The following is a 27,074-nucleotide window of genomic DNA, read 5'->3' as shown; positions in this document are numbered from 1 at the left end:
GGTGGTGCACATGCGCACCTTTAATCCCAGCCCTCAGAAGGTGAAGGCAGGCCAGATTCTGTGAATTCAAGGCCAGCCTGTTCTACATATCAAATTATAGGACCAGCGGAATTAGAGGGATGCTGTATCAAAGTGACCCCTGCTCCAAAAAAGAAAGAAGGGAAAGAAAGAGAGAGACAGGAAGGGAGGAAGGAAGGAAGAAGGAAGGAAGGAAGGAAGGAAGGAAGGAAGGAAGGAAGGAAGGAAGGAAGGAAGGAAGGAGAAACCAGAGTGTGTGGAAGTCTGAGGGACTTTGAGTGGTCACCCTGGCAAGTGAAGAAACTGGTTTAAAGAAGTGACCCCAACCTTGGGGTCACGGCTTTTAGTAATTAGGTCTGAGTGTGGTTTTTCCGACAGTTTGGCAGCTGCATCTGAACCTACTTATATTTTAACTGTGTCTGTGTCTTGCACCTATGGTTGTGTCAGCAATCTATCACTCATGCCAGGGCCTGGTGGAACTTCCGGTCCCTCTGGTGCTGGCTCTACCACTGTCGCTAAATGTAGTTTTTAACTAAGTCTCTATAGTCCTAGTTACCAATAAAGACTTGGGAGTCAGATGTTGGCGTGAAAACCTGCTAGCTCAGAGAGGCCGAGAAGCAACCAGCTACCTTTTTGTCCAAAGACCCAGCAAGAGAGAATTTTTCAGCTGTCCCAAACCAGAAAGACCAAGAAAGTCCAAGTCCCTCCCTACTCCTTCCTCTGTGTCTCTTTATCTCTCTTCCTGGCTCCTCCATGCTTTCTGTGGCTAATTCCTGCTAATTAGTTGCTGGCTCTGCTCCCAGGTTGATTTTATTAACAGTCTTGGGTTTTACAGTGTGATCAAATATCCTGCAGAGAGAGAGAGAGAGAGAGAGAGAGAGAGAGAGAGAGTGTTGGGGGGAGGGGCAGAGCCAGCCTCACATGTCATTCCTCAGGAACAGCCCACATTATATTTTGAGACAGTGTCTCTCTCTGGCCTGGAGCTGGCTAGCAGTCCTCAGAAGCTGCCTGTTTGCTTTCCTGACACTGTGATAACAAGCGTGTGCTGCCACTCCAGGCTTGTTTATGTGGGTTCTGGGGATTAAGCTCAGGCTTTCTTGCTTGTGTAGCCAGCACTTTACCAGCTGAGCTATCTCCCCAGCCAGTTTTCCACTCCCCTAAATTACAGTGACGGTTGATTCTACCCTGCTCTCGCAGTCCTGACAGGGTTGGTCATGGCTTAGGCACCTTTGCCCACAGTTGTCTGGGCTGGTGGCTTCCCTTTCCCCTTTTCCTTTCAGTTTAATTCTCCAGGCTTGCCCTCCCCGGGAAGGCTAAACTATGTGGAGGGTACTTATAGGCTCCCCAGGTGGCTAAGTGGGACTTACTTCCCTGGCTTCCTCGCAGCTGGAGTTGGAGCAGGCTGGCAACAGACTTGACCACCACCATAGCAGGTCTCAAGCTAGCCCTGTTAGAGAACTAACTTTCTTGGTTCCAGTGATCTCTCCCTCCTTTGTCCCGGGGGCATTGACAGCTCTGAGGGGCTACACTGCCACTGATGGGGCCCTCCACCTGAGACATCTTTATCAATAGTCTCCTCGTCAAGTTCTCCATAGTTTACACTAGCTGAGCGCGCTGTGTCTGGGACTCGGTTACACCTGACACCCAAAACAAGCAAAAATGCCATTTATAGTTACATAGTTACACAGGGATGTCTACTAAATTGACAGTGACTGTAGCACACCAGCTGACATAAGAACCCTACCCAGAGGGTGAAGAAGTCCTAGGAAGAGCTTTTGAATCATTTAGGCCCAAAGTGAGCACTCGGTATGCTTTAGGGATTTCCATACTGTACATTTGCCTGGTATTACCAAAAATACCTTTTGGAAGCATGTTCGATATGCGGCTTTGTGACAGGAAGAAGAACATTGGATTGGACTGGAAAAGTCTAGAGTAGTACCAGGTAGTACCAATTGCTACCTCTGCAGGCCACTCCGTTTCCTGTTTGAGGCTGTATTGTTCAGTTAGCACTGCTGGCGGACAGGAAGGAGCTTTGCAGCTGGTGGTGGCTGAAAGTAGAAATGAGTCGAGATGTCCGCTGGCAGGAATAGTGACCACTCTTAAGTCAGATCCCGGCCTGAGCTGCTGTGGTTCCGCTTCCTTGGACCTGGATCCTGTCGCCCCAAGTGTTCTCCTGTCCAGGAGCAGATCAGAGAGCTGCAGGCTGCAAGCCCCCCTTGCTGCCTGCTGCTCCGTAACCTTCAGGCCTGTTCTAAAAACACCCTCTTCTGCTCGGGACGAGGTTGGGGTTTACTCCGGATGCTGCGTGGATTCTGGGTCAGCCTGTGCTCCTCCTGCACACGTCTTTCCCCACTTCAACAACCGCTAGTCAGGGTTCTGGGTTTTGCCCCTGTCCTTTGGTGTGTGCATGTATGCGTGTGTGCATGTGTGTCACGGTGCACTTGTGGAGCCGGAGGACAACTTGTAGGAGTTGACTCCTCCTTCTACCATGTGAGAATCTGGAATAGTGGTGGGGATTGGGGACTGAACGCAGGTCGTCGGGCCCGGGAGCAGATGACTACCTTCCCATTTTGATGGCCTTCCCCAGAAAGCTGGTCTTTTGCTCAGCTGTTTTGTGCAGCAGGTAGGCATCCTGTAATGAGTTGAGAAATCAGAAATTAGTGACTGTCTTCAAGGATGTCCCGTTTAGTGTGGGCTAAGGTGGCCGGCAGATAAACAGATGTGTTGGGAAAGGTGCCAAAATGGAGACATGGTGAGGCCGTGTAAGAAAGCCCACAGCGGCTGCTCTTACACTTGTCCTCCACGAGGTGGGAGGTAGGAGAGATGACAAGTTCTGTGTTCACACCTTGTCAGAAGCAAAGGAGGGACAAGCACACCAGTGTTCACACCTTGTCAGAAGCACAGGAGGGAGCCAAGCACACCAGTGTGAGCCGCTGCCTTAGCAGCCACCATTCACTTTTGGGTTTCAAGTGTCTTGAAAACTCACCCCTGACTCTCCTCTCTTCTGCCCCATCCTTCTCTCTCTGGCGTGCCTTTAGGTGGTGGCTCACAACCAACTGCAGATCTTGTGTGTCTTTCCGGGATGAATGGCAGCACACTGTGGTCCAGTCCCCTCCCAGAGGAGGCTCAAGATGTCACATGCCTGGATCTGATGCCAGGAAGCATGGCCAAAACCATCTGCCTAGTGACAGGGACACGCAAGATGCTCAGCGCATTCAATGCGACAACAGGTAGAGTGAGTGGCCTGGAGCTTTGCTGTGAGCCTCGGGTTTTGTATTTAAACAGCCTGTGTGGGAGGGGGAGGAGAGCTTTTCTGCTCTGGTTCTGAAGGTGTTTATTAAAGGAAGGAGATAAGGGGCTTGGGCAGGTGGAGTTAACAGAGATTCTTGGGGCAACCTGTTTGGTGATAAGAAACTCTTCTCCAAACTTGAAGTTGCTGGGGTGGGGACAGTCTCTCTGCTCTGCTCCTTTGTTCAACAGGCAAGGGAGTGTCACCTCCTGAATTATGCTGGTCCATGTGTGAACCTGGGTACTGACTGGATGCTAGGGCTAAGAACTGGACTGGGGAGGCTGTTGATGTTACCCTCTGAGGTCCACAGGACAGAAGTGATGGAAATGAGCCCAGTGTAATAAAGGTGTCTCCTTACAGTGTGCTTGTCACAGGGCCACTTGAAGGAATGTGACATCCTTCCCACATCAGAGGTGCCATAGTGGGGTGTTTTATTTTGCCTCCTCCTTTTTGAGACTCTTATTTTTTTTTTTTTGGTTTTTAAAGACAGGGTTTATCTGTGTGCAGTTGGTTCCCTGGCTGTCCTGGAACTAGCTCTTATAGACCAGGCTGGCCCTTGAACTCACAGAAATCCGCCTGCCTCTGCCTTCCGAGTGCTGGGATTAAAGGGGTGTGTCACCACTGCCCCGTCAATTTTTTTAAATTTCAGTAAATATTTTTTTAATTTGTTTCATTTATTTTACATACCTATCACAGTTTCCCCTTCCTTATCTCCTGTTCCCTCCCCCATCAGAGACGTGGTTTTACACTGTGCCCAGACCTTGAATTCATTAGATCTTCCTGCCTCAGCCTCCCAAATTCTGGGATTACAGGTGTGACATGCTTGGTTACTGGGAGTACAGCTGATGTGTGTGTGTGTAATCTCACGTGACTGATGTGTGTGTGTGTGTGTGTGTAATCTCTTGGTAGAGTGATTACTTAACATGCCCAAAGTCCCTGGTTTGACTCCCAGCATCACTTAAACTGGGCATAGTCATGTAGGCCTGTAATCTCAGCACTCACTGAAGAGGTAGAAATAGGATCAGAAGTTCAAGGACATCAAGGCTAGCCTGAGTTATATGAACACACACACACACACACACACACACACACTTACACATACACACACACACCAGTCACTTGCTGTCTTAGCTCAGGACTGAAGTCCTTGAAAGCCTTCTGCAATTTCTCTGGTGTGGCCTCCTTAGTGGCTGCAATGCCCCATGACAGACACATTCCTCAGCCCTGGTTAGTGAGCTCCTACTTGCCAGGAAGACTTAGATGTCTCTATTTGATACACAGAATCCAGGTGTGTGGGACTGGAGAGATAGCTCAGCAGTTAAGAACACTGGGCTGCTCTTTCAGAGAACCCTGCTTGAGGTCCCAGCAACACAGGGTAGCTCACAACCAGCTCACAATCAGTTGCAGGGGGGTCTGATGCCCTCTTCTGACCTTCCTGGCATCAGTGCACACGTGATGCACACACATACATGCAGTCAAACAATCACACACATAGAACCAAACAATGAATGAATGAGTGAAAATCCAGATATGGGATTATTACATGGAAGTATTCCCATATGCCCAAGGATCTGGAATCTCGCTTTCCGTTCCTTTTGTCCTCAAACAAAAGCTAAAGGGGAAAAGTTGGGAGAGGCTGCTGTCCCCTGCTCAGCCCTTTGAGTTTTCTTTTCTGGCTGGGAACCGCTGTGGCTACCTTTTGCTGGGCCAGAAAGCAGAAGTGATCCGCCTCTCTCTCCTTCCTCAGGGAAAGTCATGTGGACCCTAGACCCGGACCATCTGTCTAATGGCACCTTGGCCGCCCCAGTTGTGGTGCTGCCGGACCTGGACGGGGACGGTGTCAGAGATCTGGTGGTGTTGGCCATCGGAGAATTGCAGGTATAGTCTCTGTTTCCTAAGGTTTTTAATTTCTTATGGGAATTGCTTTCAACTGTTGCGTTCTCTGCCTAGAACCTTGTTTCTGCAATTGTTTAGGCTGAAATAGATTCTTTTGGTGAGGTTAAGTGAACCAAGAGCATTCCAAATTCATTTTCCATGATACCACTGTGGTTCTGAGGACTGTGGTGTGGGAGAACTGTGGGGGCAGATGGCCTGTATGTAAATTCCTTCTGCATCTCTCTGAAGCTTTGTGGCCTTGGGCAAGCAGTACTGTATGATGCTGTAGTTCCTACGCCCCTCTAAAGTAGAAAGTTATATCTCCATGTGGGAGGCTTAGGAAAAGTAGAGCTAACAAATTAAGTCCTTAGAAACTGCCTATTTTCTACTCTGTAAATGTAATATTAGTTTTACTATATTGTATCCACTGGGATGGGTTGATAGAAAGCTTATAGGATGCAGATTTTGATTATAGCTCAGTTGCTGGCTTAGCATGCATGTAGCCCTTGTTTGGTCCCCTATATCACATGAATCAGGTGTGGTGGTAATACCTTCACACCTAGAGAAAGGTAGAAGGATCAGACTAAATAGTGACCTTGAGATCAGCCCGCGACACAGAAGATCCTGTCTAAACAACACCCGCACACAGGCGCTGCACCTCTGTAATCCAGCAGGTCAGCCTGGGCTGCATGTTGAGAATCAGACCGCACCTCTCTGTTTCATCAGTGACCAAAGGAAGGCGCTGTAAGGGGACAGACTTCCAGTGTGGATGTGGTATCTTACACCTATAATCCCAGCACTTAGAAGCTGAGGCAGGAGGATTGCTGTAAGTTTGAGGATAGCCTGATCCTTCCTGGTCTACTTAGTAAGCTCTAGTCTGTCTGTGTTCCACAGTGATGGCGTGTGCCACTCAATTCCTCCCTTCTCCCTCAAGAAAGATAGCCCTAACTTAACCCTAGGGCTCTATAGACCAGGCTGGCCTGGAACTCACAGAGATCCGCCTGCCTCTGCCTTCTGAGTGCTGGGATGAAAGGTGTGTGCCCCACAACCCAGCTGAGATTTCTTTTTTTTTTGTTTTGGGACAGAGTTGCTCACTTTAAACAGTTCCCTAGTGCTGGGGCTTCGGGTGTCCTTAGTCTTTTTTTTATTTTATTTTCTTTAAGATTTATTTATTTATTATGTATACAGTGTTCTGTCTGCATGTTTGTCTGCAGGCCAGAAGAGGGCACCAGGTCTCATTACAAGCCACCTTGTGGTTGCTGGGAATTGAACTCAGGACCTCTGGGAGAGCAATCAGTGCTCTTAACCTCTGAGACATTTCTCCAGCCCCAGAAATCTTAGTCTTAATGCCCTATCTGCTTCTTACACCCAGTGGTGTTAAGGGTCATGGACCAGGCTGTCAGGACCCTCCGCACTGTGGGGCCCTTGGAGAACCAGCTCGCCTGCTCTTAACTCTGTCTCTAACCCACCTATTGCTCAGCTGCCTCCCAGAATTTTCTCATTTGAGCAGTAGTGTGCAAATAACAGGACAGTCTCCCTTCTGCCTGGAAGGGACAGCTAGGAGCTATGACCAGAGAGGCCCCAGGTGTAGAGCAGCCCCTGTTGGCTCCTTCTGACCTCTGCCTTGATTCTAGGCAGCGTGAGGAGTCCTGAGAGCCACAGACACAAAGGGAGGGAATGTAGTTAGGGCTGTGGCTTAGAGTGGTAGAATTCTTAGGTCTGGGTGGAGTATGAACTGAACTTGGCAGAAGGACCTGCCTTGGGGTGTGGGGGCTGGTCTGGTCTAGCATGTTAGGGAGAAGGGACCTGAGAAGCCTGTAGTTATTGCACTCACACCATACATCAGTCTGAGCCCAGACCCCTGGTCACATGTGCTGAAGGCGAAGGCGTAAGTCACAAACAATCCCACGCTAGTTTGGAATTATGCGCCTGAAGCGGAGCAGGAAGTAAGAGAGAGCGAGGAGGGAAGTGGCCGCTTTTTTAAAGGGAGAGAGACCACACCCCAATGGGCTGGTATCTCAGCGGCTATTGGCTGGAGGAACGGAAGGACCTCCTGCAACACCTCCCCCTTTTGTTTAAGTAAGAGAGTTCTAAACCTACTATGAAATTATATACAATAAGTACAAATATCCTATTCTAACTAGCTTAGGTCTTGTATAATAAATAGCTTGGCTAAGTCATGAGTGGAAAGTAACTACATTTATATAGTCTTCAACCCCATCGAAGATCTGAGAAGGGAAATAATGTTACCTGAGTAATTAGGAAGTGCAATCAAACAACTTCCAAAACATGCAACAAATCACAGAGACAGCTAGCTACCTGGGCAATCACCCAAGTTCACGTTTGCAGCATTGAAGCAACCAACTTTGGCTAAGGCCTAACATAACTGACATACCATTTTCAAAGGCAAGAAACTTATCAAAACTATCTTACCCTGTCTTGGCAGGATATGACAGTACTGTTTTTTTCATTCAGGGATACTCTGTATCTCTGTCAGTGGTTGAGGTATGGGCATTTATTTGCCCAAAGGCCAGTTCAGCCAAGAAGAAAGGCTCCAGGTGGAGTGTCTTTGGTGCTCAACATTCTCTCGGGAACAGAGCGGTGTTGCCAGGAGCAATTGTGTCTTACTACCACAAAACTCTGAATTAGATTAAAGGCCATTTTCTACAGCTCTTTGAAGAGGTTGAAGATTATCTATCTATACTGAGTATAATCTCTATGTATCTAAAGAACCTGATTAGTCTAATTATAAATGACAAACTCAGAATACTATTGATCTATATAATTCTCAATACCTATATAACTTAAAGACTAAAACAGTAAACGACTGTGAAACAAATGAGGACAATGACCTCCAAATATAAACAATATACAAATATACATTGTAGTATGGTAAATATATATCAATATACAAACAATATGTAAGTATCTTAATCAGAGGTAGAAATGTACACTGCAATATGGTAAATATATACAATATATATATCAATACAATATATGTCAATACATAAAAAATGTTTTTAAACAGAGGTAGAAACATGCATGCATACAATAGTCAATATAATTTCACTTTGTATCAATATATAAGAATCGATACCAATACATTTGTCTCAAAACAATAACTCACAAGTACCAACAAGTACCAATCTATTATCCCTCTTTTTTTTTTTCAAATGATCCCTGAGCTTATAAAATTCCTTCCCCAACCCTCAACCGTATACCAATTATAATCAACCCCTAAATGATGTCCCTAAACCCAAGGGCAAACTTTACTGGGAGAGGGGACGTCGTCCTCTAGAGTTACTTCCAGCTGTCATGGGGGCGACGTTCTTTCTGGGGGATCCTGTGAAAGTAAAATGATGGTTAAATTTCAAGATCAGTGTCTTTTAAAATTGCAAATAGTCTCTGAGTATTTTGTGCAGGTCTGGCCAGAATGTTGTATAAGATGTGCACCGTTTCAGCTAACCAAGTTGGAACTGTCTTGCACAGCTGGTACCCAAAACAGGTCTTGTAGTAGCGCTATCAGTATCATGACGTCATATCAACCAGATGGAGTTGTTGTTGTGGGGCCCCATCTTCTTCCTGGAAACTTCAAATGTCACTTCAGGAAAAACTCATTGTTCATTGTGAAAAACTTAAACATTAATCATATAGACATATATTGACTTATATATATATATTCAATGAAAGGCATGATAGATATATTCAATGAAAAGTATGATAGATCTGAAGAAAAGCAAAGATGTTTTCTAAACTCATATTTCTTTCTGTCCCATATCATGGCTCTTGACATGAGACAGAAACTCCAGAAACTCTGGGTTTTTCTCTTACCAACAGGCTTGGAATTGGAGAGGGACTGAGCCAGAGTCCAACTTCAAAACCAGCTCTATAAATTTAGAAATATGGTTTAATAATTTTACTTACACAACCTATTCAGTTTTCTTGATAGTTCCTATTGGGACTTATCTTCCTGGTAAGAGCACCTTGGGGTGCTACACACATTAATAGAAATGGGCCAGACAGTGCTTAAAAGAATACAGTTTGTGTGTTGTTATTTCGGGGCCTAAGCTCGCCAGGCGGCCGGGAGCTGGGTGGCAGGAACACAGCCCGCAGCTCCTTCAACAACGTGCCCCCCTCAAGCATCCAGGCTAAGGTGGATATCACTCCGTGTGAGCAGCCCCATTACATTGTGGACCATCCCCTGAGCTGTTTTGTTGGGAGATATGTTCATCCTAGTGGCTTCCAGTCACTGTTCCCACCACAGTTCTATTTGGCGTCTTGGAATGAATCTGGTGTCCACCCAGTTTAGGAAACCCCGCAGCTGCTGGCCTGGCCCCACTAAGCTGGTTGGTTACTCCGAAGGCTGAATACCCACAGTTTTTTTTTTTATACAGTCCTCTCAGACAGGGAGCCCCTTTCCCCTTGATCCCAGTCTGTCCAGATGTCCTGTAACATGCAGCACCCACATCTGTAAAGAGTTCTGTTCTTGGTTATCTCGACCCAAGGATACTAATAGGTTTCTCTGCCACCACCCCCATAGGCTTCTCCACCAACACAGCCAGATCAAGCCAAAGTGAAAAAGTATAATAACAGATCCATTTGAGCAAAGTAACTCCTTGACAGGTTCTCCAGTCCCAGAGATGGCCTGCACCCACAAATGACTTTAGAGAGTGTAGGCAAGGAGTGATGATGTGTTTGCCACAAATTGGGGTTGTGCCCAAGTATGATCAAAAGCTGAGTGCTTTAGAGGTGCCAGACTGGGCTTTGGCATCTTCCTTTTGTTCAGAGTCTTTCTGAGTGGGTGGGGTTTGGAGATAGAGAGACGGGAGTGGGGCTTTCTGGGTTGTGCAGGGGCAGCCTGGAAGTTCAAGCCAGCTACCGTTACTTCTTCTTTTACAGGGCTTCTCTGAGTAGCCCTGGCTGTCCTGGAACTCACTCTGTAGACCATTGGCCCTCAACTCAGAGTCCACCTTCCTTTGCCTCCAGAGTTCTGGGATTAAAAGCTTGCACCACCACGAGGTATTTTTTTTTAAATTTTGTTTTGAGACAGAGTTTCACTATGTAGAGAAATCCACCCTTCTTCCTCGCTAATACTGGCGTGAAAGGTGTGTACCGCCACACGTCTTTCCTTTTAAGGTCTCTGCAGGGCAGTGATAGTGCACACCTTTAATCCTAGTACTCCAGAGGCAGAGACAGGTGGATCTCTGAGTTCAAGGCCAGCCTGGGTCTACAAAGTAAATTCCAGCACAGCCAAGGCTACACAGAGAAGAAACCTTGTCTTGAAAGACAAGCCCTGTAGAGCTTGGATTGGCCTACAGCTTACTATGTAGACCAGGCTGGCCTGGAACTTGTGGCAATCCCCTTGACCCTGCTTCCCACACCCAGATATTTTGTTTTGTTTTGCATGCCCAGCTTCTTCCTTCTTTTAATGCAAGCTTGATTGTTGTATTTGTAGCTGAAGACTTTCTACGCTTTGCTCTGTGTTTATAATCAGTGAAAGGACTCATATCTTTTAATTAATCAATTAATTAGTAAAACAGTTTTTTCTTACAATTTGATTCTGACCTTTCAGAGAATTACATTTGTTCTGTAGTGTGTCAGCTCTTCCTCTCAGCTTTGAGGTACATTTATTTCGTTCATCTAGTCTTTGATAAGAATGTTTTAGAGCCAGGCAGTGGTGGTGCAGGCCTTTAATCCCAGCACTGAGAGGTAGGTGGATCTCTGTGAATTTGAGGGCAGCCTGGTCTACAAGAACAAGGTTCCAGGATAGGCTCCAAAAAAAAAAAAAAAAAAAAAGGAGAAGAAAAGAAAATGTTTTAGAATACAATACGTAAAGGCAGAGTGCGATGCATCCTGTAAAAACTCCACTCGAAGTTACCATTGACGGAGTATGCACTTTATCTGCCTGTGCTGTAGACCACACCCATCTGTCTTCTCTGTGAGAATTTGCCAGGCGATGGTGGCACACGCTTTAACCCCAGCACTCAGAGGCAGAGGTGAGTGGATCTCTGTGATCTTGAGGCCAGCCTGGTCTACAGAATGAGTTCCAGGACAGCCAAGGCTATTATATAGAGAAATCCTGTCTCAAAAAACAAACAAAACAAAACAAGAAGTTTAAAATGATAAACCTTGTCAAAACCTTTTGAAAGGGCTGGGGAGGTAACTTAGCCATCTTTCAGAGGACTGGGGAGGTGACTCCGCAGTCTTTTGGAGGACGTTTGGTTCCTAGTGCTCATGTCCTGTCACTCACAGATGCTTGTAACTTCAACTCAAGTTCTCTGACGCCCTCTTCTGGCCTCCAAGGGCACCTGCTCACAGACAGCATATGCATATACTCAACAGACAGGTACATATATGTAAATAAAATAAAAATAAATGAAAAAAAAAGAAAAAACATTCTAGAGCTGGGGCTGGCTAATAAACTGTGTTAAATTCCCCCACTGTTTTTTCAAATAATTTTTGTTGGAGCGTAGTCATTTCCTGTGTTGCTTGTGACAGATTTCATGCTAGACTAACAATAGAGAGTAGTTTCTATGGAGACCATGCCACTGGAAAAGCCTACAATATTATTTACTAGCTGGCCATTCACAGAAAAGCGAATCTTTTTTTAAAAAAAATATTTATTATATATGCAGTGTTGTGCCTGCATGTACGCCTGTACACCAGAGAGGGCACCAGATCTCATTATAGATGGCTGTGAGCCACCATGTGGTTGCTGGGAATTGAACTCAGGACCTCTGGAGGAGCAGCCAGTGATCTTAACTGCTGAGCTGTCTCTCCAGCCCTGGCAAGTGAATCTTGAGAGTGACGTTGGCGGTGGCCACGGCCAGGCCAGACATCTGATGTTAAGATGAAGAATTCTGTGGGCTGATGCACTGATGCTCCAGTGTGTTGGCCCTTTCTCATTACTGTGATCAAATGCCTGGCAAAAGCAAACCGAAGGGAGGAAGGTGTCTCACTGATTTAAGAGGTGTGCTGGCAGGAACATGAGGCCGCCAGTCACCTTTCATCTGAGCCAGAGAGCAGAAAGAGATGAAGGCTGTGCTCAGTTCTGTTTCTTTCTTATTACAGTTTCACTTCATTTATGTGTGTGCATGTGTTTATATGTACATCTGTAGCTATTACGTCGATTCAGGAAATAACCAGGCTAGCTTAAAGATAAACAATTATACTTTTACTTATTATAAGGGGAAACTCATGCCTCAAGAATGGAAAGTCCAAGTTCTGTTGTGTCCCACAGGAATCACCCAGAGAGACTGAGCACCTGTCCGTCCCAATTTTTCTCCTGGGCTCCAGGAAGCTAAGCCTTAACTAGGTTCCACTTTTTTTTTTTTTTTATTCTTTTTTACTTAAAATTTCCAACTGCTCCCCGTTTCCCATTTCCCTCCCCCTCCTCCCACATATTGCCCCCTCCCCCCGCTCCCCTCCCCCTATCCCCACTCCACTTCTCCTCCCCCTAGTCCACTCCCCCTCCCTCTCAATACTGAGGAGCAGTCCAAATTCCCTGCTCTACATGAAGACCAAGGTCCTCCCACTTCTATCTAGGTCCAGGAAGGTGAGCATCCAAACAGGCTACGCTCCCACAAAGCCAGTTCATGTATTAGGATCGAAACCTAGTGCCATTGTCCTTGGCTTCTCATCAGCCTTCATTGTCCGCCTTGTTCAGAGAGTCCAGTTTCAACCCATGCTTATTCAGTCCCAGTCCAGCTGGCCTTGGAGAGCTCCCAATAGATCAGTTCCACTGTCACAGTGGGTGGGTGCACCCCTCGTGGTCCTGATTTCCTTGCTCATGTTCTCCCTCCTTCTGCTCCTCATTTGGACCTTAAGAGCTCAGACGGTTGATCCAAATTGGGTCTCTGTCTCTCTCTCGATCCATCGCCAGATGAAAGTTCCTGTGCCATTCTCCTTGGCCTCTCGTCAGCTCTCATTGTCCACCACATTAAGAGAGTCCGGTTTTATCCCATGTTTTTTTCAGTAGCAGTCCAGCTGGCCTTGGTGAGCTCCCAATAGATCGGCCCCCCTGTCTCAGTGGTTGGGTGCACCCCTCATGGTCCTGACTTCCTTGTTCATGTTCTCTCTCCTTCTGCTCCTCATTATAACCTTGGGAGCTCAGTCCGGTGCTCCAGTGTGGGTCTCTGTCTCTATCTCCATCCATCGCTAGATGAAGGTTCTATGGCGATATGCAAGATATTCATCAGTATGATTATAGGATAGGTTCATTTCAGGTTCCCTATCCTCAGGTGCCCCAATGAACTAACTGGGGACATTGCCCTGGGCTTCTGGTAGCCATTCCAAAGGTTCCACTTCTTAAAGATGATTGGTTAACAAAGCTTCCCCCATCACCTCCCCCTTTTGTCTAAACAAGATCAATCCAAACCCAATACAACTATATACAATGGGAACAGATTCCCAAGTATAAAATTACAAACAACATAAGCAATATTAAGCAAGGAACACATGACAGATGTTTTAATAAACATTCTAGTTCAAGGAGTCTCAATCTTGCATTGGAAATAACCTTGGCTAAATCATGAGGAAGGTAACTATGACTATCTAATCTTCAAGCCCAGCGAAGGCCTGAGAAGGGAGAAGCGAGCAGTATACGACAGAGACAGTTGGCTACCTGAGCATCATTCTAAGTCTCATTTGCAACGTTGAAGCAACCAACTTTGGCTAAGGCCTAGAATAACTGACAGAATATTTTCAAAGGCAAGAAATTTTTCAAAACCGTCTTACCCTGTCTTGGCAAGATTTGAGAGTCCTGCGTATCCATTTCCAGATACTATGTATCTTGTCAGTGGTTGAGGCATGGGCATTTCTTTGCCCAAAGGCCAGTTTTCGCCAAGAAGAAAGCAAGCTCCAGGTGGAGTGTCTTTGGTGCAAGGGAATAGATCGGTGCTGCCAGGAGCAATTGTGTCTCATTTCAACAGAACTCTAAGTTATTTAAATGTCATTTTCTACAGCTCTTTGAAGTGGTTGAAGATTATCTATCTACAAACGGGCGGTGGTGGCGCATGCCTTTAATCCCAGCACTCGGGAGGCAGAGGCAGGCGGATCTCTGTGAGTTCGAGACCAGCCTGGTCTACAAGAGCTAGTTCCAGGACAGGCTCCAAAACCACAGAGAAACCCTGTCTCGAAAAAAAAAAAAAAAAAAAAGATTATCTATCTATGTAGAATATAATCTCTATGTATCTAAAGAACCTGATTAGTCTAACTATAAGTATAACAAACATAGATGACTATTGATCTATAATTCTTAACACCTATATATCTTAAAGACTAAGACAATAAACAACTGTGCAATAAATGAGGATCATGATCTCCAAATGTAAACAATGTATAAGTATCTTGATCAGAGATAGAAATGTACATTGCAATATAATAAATATATATCAATATATAAAAATGTTTTAAGCAGAGGTAGAAGCATGCATGCATACACTATTCAGTATAATTTAACTTTGTATCAATATATAAGAATCTATACCAATGTAATTGCCTATAAATAATAACTCACAAATATTCACTCTATTCACTATTATTAGTGTGAGTAAGCTCATACTAATCTAATATCCCATCCAATTTCACCCCCCCTTCTTATCTTTTTCTATTTTCAAAGAGATCCCTGAGCCTATAAAATTTTCCTTCCAACCCCTAACCCCAGTAAACTCTGCTGTTACAGGGATTCTACAAAAAACCACTACAAAAAGCAAACCTGTCTGAGCCGTGGAATGGCCAGGCCATCCACCTGGTAGGTGTGGAGTTTAAATCCATGTGGGCACCAAGTGATGAATGGGCGTGTAAAAGAAATCCCACACTAGTGCAGAAATGAGAAATAGACAGTTATTTAGGGGTAAACTCACAAATCAGAATTCTCTGCTTTCGCCATGGACAGAGATCAAATCTAACAATCCAACAATCCGTACGAGCAGCCAGGGCAAAGGAGAAAGAAGAAGGGGTGGACGCAGGCTCTGTATCTGCATATATAGTATAAGAGGCCACGCCCCAGTAGGCAGGTAACCACAAGCTGCAAGCCTTCCTACAGCATACGTCTATATGAGTGCGTGTGCACATGTGTGTATGTGAGTGCCCTACAGCGGTAGATGACTTCTGATCCCTTGGGGCCAGTTATAAGGATTCATAAGCTGCTGGATTTCCATCTGGGGATCCAGACACTGGTCCTCATAGTTGAGCCACAGTGCCTATAACTGTAGCACCCCAAGCTGATGGGATGAAGATACCTACAACTAGGGTTGGTTTTCCTACTTTGTCAACCTTTCTGGAAACATCTTCAGAGATATGCCCAGATGTGTTTTCCTGGTGATTCTAATCTCTACCAAGCTGGCCCTTAGGACCTCTCTGGTAGATCCTGGCTCTTGAGTAAAGAACCTCTGTATCATGAATTCTAATTGTTCTTAATAAAAACCCATAGTCAGATATTAGGGGGTGAAAGCTGAGAAATCAGAGAAGCAGAGTAGCCAGCCACTAGAGAGACCTTTTACCTCTACTGAATTCTTAGACCAAAAGGGTGATTCTTTTGACAGCATCCTCAAGACTGCAGTGAGCTCCTGTCTCCTCCAGCCTTAAATTCCTCTCTCCACCCAGCCATATCCCTTCCTGTTTCCATTTCCCTAGTGCTTGGTTTAAAGTTGTGGGACTCCCAAGTCCTGGGATTAAAGGTGTGAGCCACCACTGCCTGACCTCTAGTGGCTTAGCTGTGCACGCTGATCTTCAGGCAAGCTTTATTTGTTAAAACACAAACAAAATATCACTACAACCCTCCTTAGATCAGCATCTTATATTTAGCTTCTGGCCTTGGGAGAGGATATAGCCAGAAACTACTGTGTTCCGTCTTCTGAGGAGTCCTGAAGATATTCTTCACACATGTCTGGTCAGAGAGCACACATTTCTCCCACTTTTTATTCCCAGGGGAATAAGCGAGTAAGTTTAGCTTTGTGCTTTCCAGCATAGGAAGAGTTTCTGAGCCCTTAGCTCATGAGGCATTAGGAAATGAAAGGCTTCTATTAACATGTTCCTTTCTTTTTATTTCTTCAGCCAGATCTGTGTTTTCTGCTGGTTTCTGGCCGGACAGGGAGTCCCGTGGGCCGACCTGTGAAGTACAACATCGTGGGAGTGGGGAATCTGATTGGTCCCCAGGTTTATATCACCACCAGTGGGGCTGTCTACATCCTGTTTGGCTTTGGTAAGAAACAAGGCTGACTTTGGCTTCTGCTCTCCTGGTGTCGGTGGCTAGGCCTCCCGTGGGGTTCGCTGGTGTTGACTGTTTTTCAGGGTGTCTCACCTACTGCAGGTCATTAATTATGGTTTCCCTTGATGCCTTCTCTGGAAAGGGGGCTGCCCAGCATCCACTTGATCACTTCCCCATCACTCCACGTGGGACCAGTTGGAGTGGGCTCTGTTGCCCCCGTGTGATCCGTTGTGTGTCTCCCGCCCAGAACCCCGCCCTGGGATAGCCTGGGTAGTTGTTTTTACCCCAGCTTCTCAGTGTTGACTCTTCCTGTGGCACTAGGAAATATACAAGCTGTCGCCCTGCGGGACATTTTTGTTCAGGCCCAAAACCGAGACAGCTCACCACCCTCTCTGCAGATAGAAGAGCCGGAATGGGAGAAGCGAAGATCTGTCAACCTTTCGGAGCTCATCGACGTTTACAGGTGTGGCTGAGATCCGCCTTTGGCCATAGTGAGGTCTTCTGGGGACTCAGGCAGCATGGAGTCTCTGAGTTTGGGTTGACTGGTGCCTAAGAGCAGAGGTTTGGGCAATGTTGGGTCTGTGCCTTGGTGAACAGAATTTACTTCCTAACTGGATTCCAAGAACGGGTGTTAGCTATGGGTCCCAAGCAGAACAGCTAAGGGGATCTATTTATAAATATATAAATATATGGAAAAATCTATATGAAATCTTTGACCTACTCTTCCCTATACTTTTCTCCCAGTTAAAGAATCATTTTGACAGAAGCAGGAATAGCAGGCGTGAAATCTTGTGTTTTTTTTTTTTAATTTTTATTTACTTCTCAACTAAGAGCATGTGGTTGTCACATGCAGTGATCCATATACTTTATCTACATAGCTGCTGGTCTGGGTAAAAATTGTTATATTCCTTTCTGTCAGAAATTTCAAGTCATTTTATAGCATTTTTCCCTCAGGCATTATCAGATTTTGATGGAATGGTTCTAGTTGTGTAGAAAAAGAATTAATTTAAAGTAGATGCCATGAGTTATTGTCTAAGCTTAGTGACAATTTCAGGCCACCTGTCCTGATTTCCGTCTATCTTCCATGCCATTATCCTTGTCTCTGTTACTGTCCCCAGAGTGTCCAGGTAGAGAGGTATCACATCGCAGCTTTGTTTTCTAAGTTCCTTTTGAATGTGCATGGACCTTTCTGGAGACAGAGGATGAGATTCAGTAGGAATGACCAAGTGCTTGGACCTTTCTGGAGAGAGAGGATGAGACTCAGTAGGAATGACCAAGTGCATGGACCTTTCTGGAGACAGAGGATGAGATTCAGTAGGAATGACCAAGTGCCTCGCTTGACAAGACCATGGTGGGAAGTGGATGCAAGAGTAGAATGGGGAGTACTTATCCTGGGGGGGGTCCACATTTGTGGATTCACCCCCTCCGAATGAAAATACTTGGAAAAAATTGCATCTGTACCCAACATATACAGACTTGGTTTTCTTGTCTCTACCCCCTGAAGAGTGTAGCATTGCTTCTGTTTCCATTGCACTCAGCCATAGTTACTCTAGAGATGCTTACACTACACAGGGGGTAGATTATATATAGACACCGCATCCTTCTGTGTAAGGAGGATGAACATGTGAATTTGGAATCTGCAGCAGGTCCTGGGCCCAGTTCCCACATAGACACTAAGGGACAACTGTATACGCAAGCAGGCACACAACGGGAATAAGATGTCAGAATAAGTGGGTATGGGGCTCTCGCTCACAGCAGAGACTAACTCTTGGGTTTCTGTGCAACGTAGTGATGGAGTTGAGCTTCTCCAGCTGGTAAAGGCCCCAGATTCCAACTGCAGCAGCCTCTTGATTACAACCAGACAAGGCCTGGTCCTGCTTCGGGGACAAGATCTTACGCCGCTCTGGAAATTGAGCCTCCAAGGCCTGCGCAGGTTTGCAGAGTACCTTCACATGGCTGCTGTTCTGAGCACCTTTCCCACTCTCAAAATTATCTAGAGCGCTTGCTTGTTACCCGTGGCTGTCGCAAGGGAAGGGAGGGAGGCACCTGTTTCTTTTTTTAATTAGTTAATTAATTATATTAGGTACACAGTGTTCTGCCTGCATGCGTGCATGCAGACAGAATAGGGCACCAGATCTCATTACACATGGCTGTGAGCCACCATGTGGTTGCTGGGAATTGAACTCAGGCCCTCTGGAAGAGCAGCCAGTGCTCTTGACCTCTGAGCCATCTCTCCAGCCCCCTATTTCTTTTCTGTATATGCTGTTTATTGCTTCCTCGTGTGATTGCAGCCAGCCCACTCCTGGGTATTTCACTGATGATCAGACATTGGACTTCCTTCTGCAGACACAGGATGGAGTTGGGATGAAAAAGGTAAACCATGGGCCTCAAATCAGTCAGAACACACGGAAAGAATGGGCTGTGTCCAGCCCCGGGTGAGACACTGGGGGAACAAGAGCCTCCTCCCTTGGAGAACACCAGTGTAGTCAATGAGTAAAATGGAACCTCACAGCTCGTTGCTGTGAGCTGCAGTTCAGCCTCTCTAGATTAATCCTATGTCCCTTTCTGGAGCCTGTTTTGCGGTTGGGTAGGAGGAGCCGTCTTACAAAGCTGGGAGGGGGAGAGGTGGGTATAAGGGAGCAGAGCCGTTTTGGTACAGGCACAGTAAGGTTTCAGAGGGGGCAGCACTCAGACTGGCTTGGTGCTATGGACAGCTTTTGGTAAAGGAAGGGAATATGGGTCGGGCCTTTAAGGTTGAATTTATGTGACTGGCAAAGAATAGCAGGTCAGGAACGCTAGGACCAGAGCTCAGAAACAGAGTGCTATAGCATGGTCAGGGATGCTGAGCCACTGGCTCCACATCTTGGCTTTCCTGTAAGCTTGTGTGTTATAAGGATGTAATATTTTGATAGACAGTTTTCATTCATCTAATCTTAAAGGCAGAGTTATAGAGTTTTAATTTTTAAAATATAATTAGCCTAAATTTTTTTTTTATTGGTCATCAAAACTAACCAGCCGTGGCCTGAAAATAACCTAAAAAATGGTTTCTATTGAACACTTGCAGACTGTTTTCTTATTGTCCCTCAAACAGTACAGCAGCAACTATCGATACATTTATTGTACTGCAGTGGGTGTTGTGAGTAACCTAGGGGATGAGCTAAGTGCACATGAGGACATGTGTAGCTAACACTTACCCTTTCTGTAAGGGACTCGGCACCTGCTGGTTCTGAGTGTCAGGAGTTGGAGACCAGCGCTCACAAATACAGAGGATGACTGTCCTCTGGGATGTTTGTCTTACGTCTTGTTTTTGTGTGTTCCCTTGTCCTGCCATCCTCCTAAAGACGGCTGTCTTCTCTGTCTTCTCCTTTGCAGATGACGGTGGTGGATGGTGGCTCTGGCTCCATCATCTGGAGTCACAGTATCCCATGTCACATGAAGGAAACACCAACCACTTCTGCAATTACTTCAGATCAGAAGTCTGTCTTCCTCTTCTGGGCAGAAGCTCTGACTGCTGCATCTCTCAGTTCTGTGAGTGAGAAGGATGGCGGGGCTGGGGGCAGGATGGGAAAACATGGTAGACCCACGGTTCTGAATTGGTTGACCGTGCCCTCCCAATAAGTTGCTTTTCTGAGCCATCTAGTTTTGGGGGAGGGGGCTCCTGTTCTTCACTCCTAGAGATGCTATCTATCCCCTCATTTTGATGATCAAGTCTAGGTTATGATTCTAGTTCTGCCGTGCCCTCGGTCCTGACTTCCTCATAGTATTGAGAGGATTGGACCGGATGGCTTTCAAAACGAGCTTCTATGGGTAACCCCAAAGCAAGGGTGTCTTAGTAACATGGAGGGGCAGGTAGGAACTACAGGTGAGCTAGCAAGGTAAGACAACCTGTAGTTGCTTGCCACCAAGGTTGACAATCTGAATTTACACCTTGAACAGTGGGAGGGGAAAACCATCACCTCCTCACTCCCAACCCGTTGTCGATTGACCTCTATGCGCACACTGTGACTCACGTGCCCACACTCGCATACACACGCACATAAAGCAAATAAATAGGTGGACAAAAGAAGGGAGGTTTGATTTTGTCTGGGGTGATGAGGGAGTGTTTCACGAAAGAGCTTGGATACACAGTGTGGCTGAGGGTGAGACGCTGTGTGGAAGAGGAGTAGAGAGAATGGTGGGGCAGTCTGAAGGAGGAAATAGCACGGTTGGCAGTGGCTTTGTAAGGAAGCAGAAGGAAGCGTGAGCGGATTGAGAATACTGTGGGGGAGGCAGCAAATGTGTGCGTTAGAGTTTAGAGAAGTGAAGTGAAAAGCTTTTTTGTTTATTTTTACTTTTTGAGACAGGGGTCTCTCTATATAGCTCTGGCTGTCCTGGAATTCACAGGCTGGCCTTGAACTCGCAGAGACCTCCCTGCCTCTGTCTCCCGAGTGCTGGAAGAGCTTTCTCTTTTATGCTAAGAACTTTGCTCCTTGTTCTGTAGGCAGTGAGGAATGCTATTTTCGTGGCATGTTAGTTGAGCCTGGGGTCTGTCCTGCCATACTCGGGCGTATGAAAATGGCTTCCTCTGCCTTAAGAGCTCATGATGGGAGTAAGGGTGCAAGTCTGCTTCCGCTTCTCATGACAAGTGTATGGCCGCCCACACATGGTGCCCGTAGTCCATCCCCACTCAGAAGGCATGTTGATAACGCCCCCTTGTGGATGTTTCTCCTGCTGCGGGGACTCGGAGACTCAGTTCTCAGATCTCGGCAGTTTTTATTTGTTTTTTTTTTTTCTCAGCCAAATTCTTTATTTCTTAATGTAATTACAAGAGAGGAGAGATAGTTGTAAATTTAGCATTGTTTTCCAAGAAACAGAAAGTTTAACATTCTCATTTAAATACAGTGTTAACAATCATTTTACTTATATGCGTAAAGGAATAACAAAGTTGAGATAAATAAAATTACAGTATAAACTAAGTGGAATATGTTTAGTTATTTAGTTATTTTAGTTACTTTTCATTTATTTGATTGTTTTTCTCATTTAACGCTTTCTGGTTTTCTGAAAATCTTTCAGTCTTTCTCCTTTTCTCCTGCTCTTGAATACCTCCTGCTAGAAAACTTCACTTTAGTACAAGCTACCATTTGGCTTTCATATGCTCCTCTCAAATTCAAAATGTAAATAACAAATAGGAGAAGACTTTGATTATTTAGGAAAAAAGCAGTTTTTATTTGTAACGTGATTTTCTTCTGTTTCTCTGGGGAACGGTTAGGTTTTTCCTACGTTTAGCCCGATTCTGTCTTTGGCATCGAACCCAGGGCTGGGTACATGCTAGGCGAGCACTTCCGTGGAGCTGCATCCCCAGCCCTTCGCACTTGGTTTTGACGTCCAGTGAAAGGAAGTAGATTTTATTTTTAAGAAAATATATTTAGCTGCAGTTCAGAAATAGCTTTTCTCTCTTCACAGCCTTACCTGCTGTAAGGATGAATGAGAATCCTAGCTCTGTGATGAGGGGAAGAAGGGACTCCCTTCTTCCTCCCCACTTCCTGCTTTCTCCCCTGCTTCTCCCCTTCTGCAGATGCTTGCAAGTAGCCATTCTTCCCCCCCCCACCTCCCTTCCCCCTCACCTCCCTTCCCCTCCCACCTTCCTTCCCCTCCCACCTCCCTTCCCTTCCTTCCCCTCCCACCTCCCTTCCCCTCCTTCCCCTCCCACCTTCCTTCCCCTCCCACCTCCCTTCCCCTCCCACCTCCCTTCCCTTCCTTCCCCTCCCACCTCCCTTCCCCTCCTTCCCCTCCCACCTCCCTTCCCCTCCCACCTCCCTTCCCCTCCCACCTCCCTTCCCCTCCCACCTCCCTTCCCCTCCCTCCCTCTTCCTTCCACTCTCCTTTTCCCTTCTTTCTCTCTTTCTCCCTTTTAATTTTGACTGTAGCTAGGGATTTGGAGTTAGGGGTGAATCTGCATTTTGAACTCTGGTAAAATTGCGTGTGTCCCTGTAATTGGGATCAGGAGTGGGGCTGACCAGAGGAGAGTCTTCTCCTCTGCTCCCCATCCCTGGTGGTGTCGTGTGTGTGGGAGATGTAGTCACCTTCGCTCTCCTTTTCTGTGACTGTTGCCAGGATGACACCCCAGGAACTGAGCCCCCTGGCCTTTACCACCTCTACCTCCTGCACCCAGCCTTCCCGTCGATCCTCTTGGACCTGACCAACACCACTGGCATAGTGACAGCTTCGGAGGGTGAGTCCCGATGGCACCAGAGAGTGCGTCTTGGCTGGGTGGTAACTTTGCCCTCCAAGAGAAGGATGAGGACTTTTCAAGAGACAGCAGTGTCCTTTTCCTCAGTGTTCCTGGAACCAGGAACATTGCTGGAGAGTTTCCTCTGGCTTATGGTTCCAGGCCATATTATGACTATTAAACATACACACTGCATAGAAACTGGAGTCGACAGCAGAACCAAAGGAGAAAAGTTACCCATAAGCTGACCACACGGAACATTTGGAGATACTCTGCTTCATTCTGTGTCTAAGCGATCCTATACAGCAAACTTAAAAGCATATATTAGAGAACCCTTAGAGAACCCAAAACCCTGGAAACTGAGCCGCACTGCTGCTGGTCTCCCCTGGGCTCCTGTTGGTGGGTGGGCGAGGAGGGGGAGCAGCTCCCTTGTGTTGTTTGCTTTTTCAGCCAGGGAAGGGGCAATTACATAGGTCTCATAGCCCAGGTTGACCTCAGACTTGCTCTGTAGCTGAGGATGGCCTTGAACACCTAACCTTCCTGCCCTTCCCTCCCAGATGCTTGATTGCAAGTGTGTACCCTTACACCAAGCTCTTCTATGCCTTTCCACACTCCTGCCTCTTGTGGGCTTGCTCCCTACAGCTCTTTGCCTTGAGTTGAAGTGGTGCTGTGGCTCCATCATGGGTGTTATGGGGGAGAAAAGCTGCTCTGGAACTCGCAGGCTGTCAGCTGATTGGGGGGTGGGTGGTGGGGGAGTGGGAAGTGTCAGTTCGCAAAACCATGTAGGAGGTAGAATGAGCTGTTGGAGCATTTGCATAAAACATTTATCAGGGAACATTAAATGATGGTAAATAAGAATCTCATGGGCTGGGGATGTCGCTCAGTTGGTAGAGTATCCGCCTCACATGCAGGAGGCCCTGGGTTTGATCCCAGCACTGGCGGGGTAGAGGCAGGAGAGTCAAAGGCTCCTTCTTGGCTACCGAGCCAGTTCAAGGCTGCTTATCAAACTAGGCTAGTACTTGGCATTGGTCATCTACATGGCCTTCAGAGTCAAGCGCCCCAGTTACCTAAAACCCTGGGCAGAGGGAGAGAGGAGCGGAAGAGGGGAGCAACAGAGCAACAGAGGAGGCAGGGTGAGCCGAAACTGGCTGAAGCTCCTAGCACAGCATATTAGAGGAGGGCCAGTGAGCCTGCAGATGAGCAGAGCTTTGCAACTGGTTTCGTGGGAAGAAAGACTCTCACATCCCTTTCAGACAACCACTGTTAATTCCAATTTTAAAGACAAGGCAGTCAGGTGTAAGGCCTCACGCTGCTGACTCCCTTGTTAACTGCTTCTTGTCATTGTCCTTCCTCAGTTGGAATCAATGACATCTGGAAAGATGCCTTTTATGTCACCAGGAGAACAGGGATGAGCCCGGATGGACACCCCACCTCTCTGGTGATCAGCAAGCTTAGCCTGCGCTGGGCACTTATGGAAGGCCAGATGGTCCAGCTGAAGGAGACTACCCCTAAAATTGGCCGTGGGGAGCTGCGAAGATTCCTCTCCAGGATCAAGTTTGTTGATTCTCCCTACCAGGTGACTGGCTTCTGTGATATTTGGTTAATTATTATTATTTTTTTCCTGAGATAGGGTTTCTCCATGAACAGTACTGGCTATCCCAGAACTTGCTCTGTAGACCAGGCTGGCCTAGTAGTCAGTAGAGAGAGAGATGTGCTTGCCTCTGTCTCCCGAGTGCTGGGATTAAAGGCGTGTGCCACCAATGCCTGACTAATTTTATGTGTAGGGGGCCCACGTGTCCTGACACGTGTGTAGAGATCAGCGGACAACTGCAGAAGTTAGTTTTCTTTTGTGTGGGTCCTGGGGATTGAGCTCAGGTTGCCAGGCATTTAGAAATGTGGAGTGGTGGGTTTTTAATCATCCCAGTGACTGGACGGGGTAGATCTTTTTGGAATTTTCTGGGTAGGGACCAATGACAACATCCATACAGATGTGGTTTACAGAACTATAGAGCATCCATACAGATGTGGTTTACAGAACCATACAGCATCCATACAGATGTGGTTTACAGAACCATAGAGCATCCATACAGATGTGGTTTACAGAACCATACAGCATCCATACAGATGTGGTTTACAGAACCATAGAGCATCCGTACAGATGTGGTTTACAGAACCATACAGCATCCATACAGATGTGGTTTACAGAGTTATCTTGCTGAAAATGCCAACTGTTTTCCCTAAAAAAATACTTGAGCCAAGTTCAAAGATGAAGAGCTTATTACCGAGGATAAACGTCCCTGGGGCTTACAAGCCATTGGAGCTAAACTAGAGAGCTGGGGTGTGAAGAAGCGTTCTGATCCTTAGAGTTCCCATTTCTTTGGAAATCCCACAGATCTAGTGCGATGGAATCCAGCTTCAGAAGACCCTTACAGAGCAGCTCCTGTCCCTCCTGCGTCAGTTCTCTGGAGACATGACTTCAGGGTCATGCAGCACTCGGGGATCACTGCACTTTGGCAGCCTGTTGGAGCTGTGTGCTGCAGCATGATCTGCTTAGCTGGGGCATCTCACGACCTTCCCATCCTGCACTAACCCCTCCTCCTGGGAACTCTGTGTGGATAGTTTGGAAATGTGAATCTTACAGCGCTTTATTTTATTTTATTTTTTGTACCTCTAACTTATAAACCCTTGCTAGGAAACCCAGTGGTGTACAAGCAGGATGTATGTTGTTTTGCATTAGGTGATGTGTATGTGCGTGTGTGCGTACGTGTATTTGTGCGTGTACCTATGTGTTCAGTGTTGTAACAAAATGATTTTTGAGATATGCCCCAAGCTTCAGGGATTCCATTTCTTGTCCTCTTAATTTATCTGATTTGGTGGTCTTCATGTGTCTGGATGGCCTACCTCTGAGATCCTGAGGGTCACCCATGGCTCTCCACTGTTTTCCATCTGCCTGTACTGTGGTTCTTAACTCTAGACAGCAGTGAGAAACACTGGAAGTTAGGATGGGGCTACTTATCCAGTATGCCTGTCTTTCCGTCTCCTAGACTGTGCACTTCTGTTAAGTGGTTGTCAGAAAAGACTTGTTTCGATCACAAAGGGAGCACGGGGCAGAGTTTCTGTGACTCCACTGGTTATCAGGTCCCTATGTGGTGCACTGTGAACTTCTGCAGCTATGAGCTTTGATTCTGCAGTAACGAGGGAAGGGTTAGCATGCACATTGTCCTCAGCTTCAAGGTTGGAGTCCCACGGCCTTGTCCTGGCTGCAGCTCCACCCTGCTTGCTCCCAGTCCTATCTAGGGCATCTCCATCTCCTGCTCCCTTGCTTCCTCTCCTATTCAGGGATCTATTTCTGGACTTTGACTTCTTGGGTCCAACATGTAACCACTCCGCCCTGTCTTCTTCCTTCCTCCTAGAGCCTTGGAAGCATTATATTGAGAAAATTCTCATGTAAATACTGTAACTTTTGTAATGATCAGGTTCTTTAGAATTATCTCCATTCTTCCGCCTTCTACGTAAATGTCTGACTTCTTTTAATTTTGAATTTTCCAAGTGTCTGTGTCATTGTCTGATATGCCATGTGTTCCTATGGTGGTTAATGAAAACGTACTTCTTGAGTGAAAACCGGAGTTTCTCCTCACTTGGGCTTGTATCATTTTAGCTTGTGTTAATAAAGCGATCCAAGGAAACTAGATTCTAGATTTAAGGGGCTATGAATTGCCCACAATAGGTGTTATGGGTATTAGGAGGTTGGTACTCAGTTCATCCTGCAGATTTGCCTCACCAGGCTTGTTGGCACCTCTGCCATAAGACCCTGGAAGCATATTTGGAAGTCGTATGGGACGCTGACTTGGAAGTCGGTTGACGCTGCGAAGGGGGACAATGAATAGGCCCCTGGAAGAACTCTAGGTTCATCTCCAGTAAGTAGGATTTCTATGAGTAAAAGGGCTGAATACAGTTTGTAGTCTTCTAACGACTGGATTATAGTGGACCAAATTGCCAAGTGGGTGGTGGCCTGGTTGAGCCCCCAGATACAATGTGTTCTCTACAGTGTTGGTATTCTGAGAAGCTTGTCTATAGGAAGGAGTAAGGAACAAAGATGCTCAATGGAGACCTGTTTGGGTTGTTCTATCGGGGCTGAAGGCTGTTTATGCTGGTTGAGTCTCAGATAAGAGGAAGCCACAAAAGACAGCATCACTGAATTCTCCTTGGTGTTTTGGTAAATAGCATCTTAACTTCTTGCTAGGAACGTGAATCTCTTCCTTGCTAAATGCAATGGAAACTCCAGGCTTAACTTCCTGTTGCAGCTGGTACAGAAAGTTACCTCAGCTGGTAGCTGAGGGTTGAGGTGGCTTCATCTAGTCAATGCGAGTGCTGGCTTCCTGTCAAATGCCTCCCTGTACTTCCTCCTCCTTGCAGGTACTCACCCTGATATCCAACATAGGGTGGCCCGAAAATCAGCCTGACCACTAAGAAGT

The 27,074-nt window shown here is 46.4% G+C and overlaps 1 protein-coding gene across 3 annotated transcripts in view; it reads left to right on the top strand.

The window, feature by feature from the left end:
• The window catches only part of Fam234b (family with sequence similarity 234 member B), a 40,242-nt gene extending 15,085 nt beyond the window's left edge, over positions 1–25,157 (top strand). For 2 of the 3 annotated variants that reach the window (XM_057773008.1, XM_057773001.1), the window contains exons 4-13: positions 3,057–3,248; positions 5,055–5,185; positions 16,238–16,385; positions 16,713–16,854; positions 18,181–18,324; positions 18,683–18,764; positions 19,764–19,919; positions 22,485–22,602; positions 23,955–24,175; positions 24,992–25,157. In XM_057773008.1, coding sequence (XP_057628991.1) covers positions 3,057–3,248; positions 5,055–5,185; positions 16,238–16,385; positions 16,713–16,854; positions 18,181–18,324; positions 18,683–18,764; positions 19,764–19,919; positions 22,485–22,602; positions 23,955–24,175; positions 24,992–24,997 — 1,340 coding nt within the window. In that variant the 3' untranslated portion in view covers positions 24,998–25,157. Of the gene's footprint in view, positions 1–3,056; positions 3,249–5,054; positions 5,186–16,237; positions 16,386–16,712; positions 16,855–18,180; positions 18,325–18,682; positions 18,765–19,763; positions 19,920–22,484; positions 22,603–23,954; positions 24,176–24,991 lie in introns of those variants that run through there. The other variant, XM_057773017.1, reaches the window with a different exon arrangement.
• The last annotated feature ends 1,917 nt before the right edge of the window (positions 25,158–27,074 follow it).

Source organism: Chionomys nivalis, chromosome 1, assembly GCF_950005125.1.
Source record: "Chionomys nivalis chromosome 1, mChiNiv1.1, whole genome shotgun sequence".
In the NCBI taxonomy this organism is placed as follows: Eukaryota; Metazoa; Chordata; class Mammalia; order Rodentia; family Cricetidae; genus Chionomys; species Chionomys nivalis.
The sequence above is the reverse complement of the archived record's forward strand: the minus strand, read 5'-3'. Positions and strand labels throughout refer to the sequence as shown.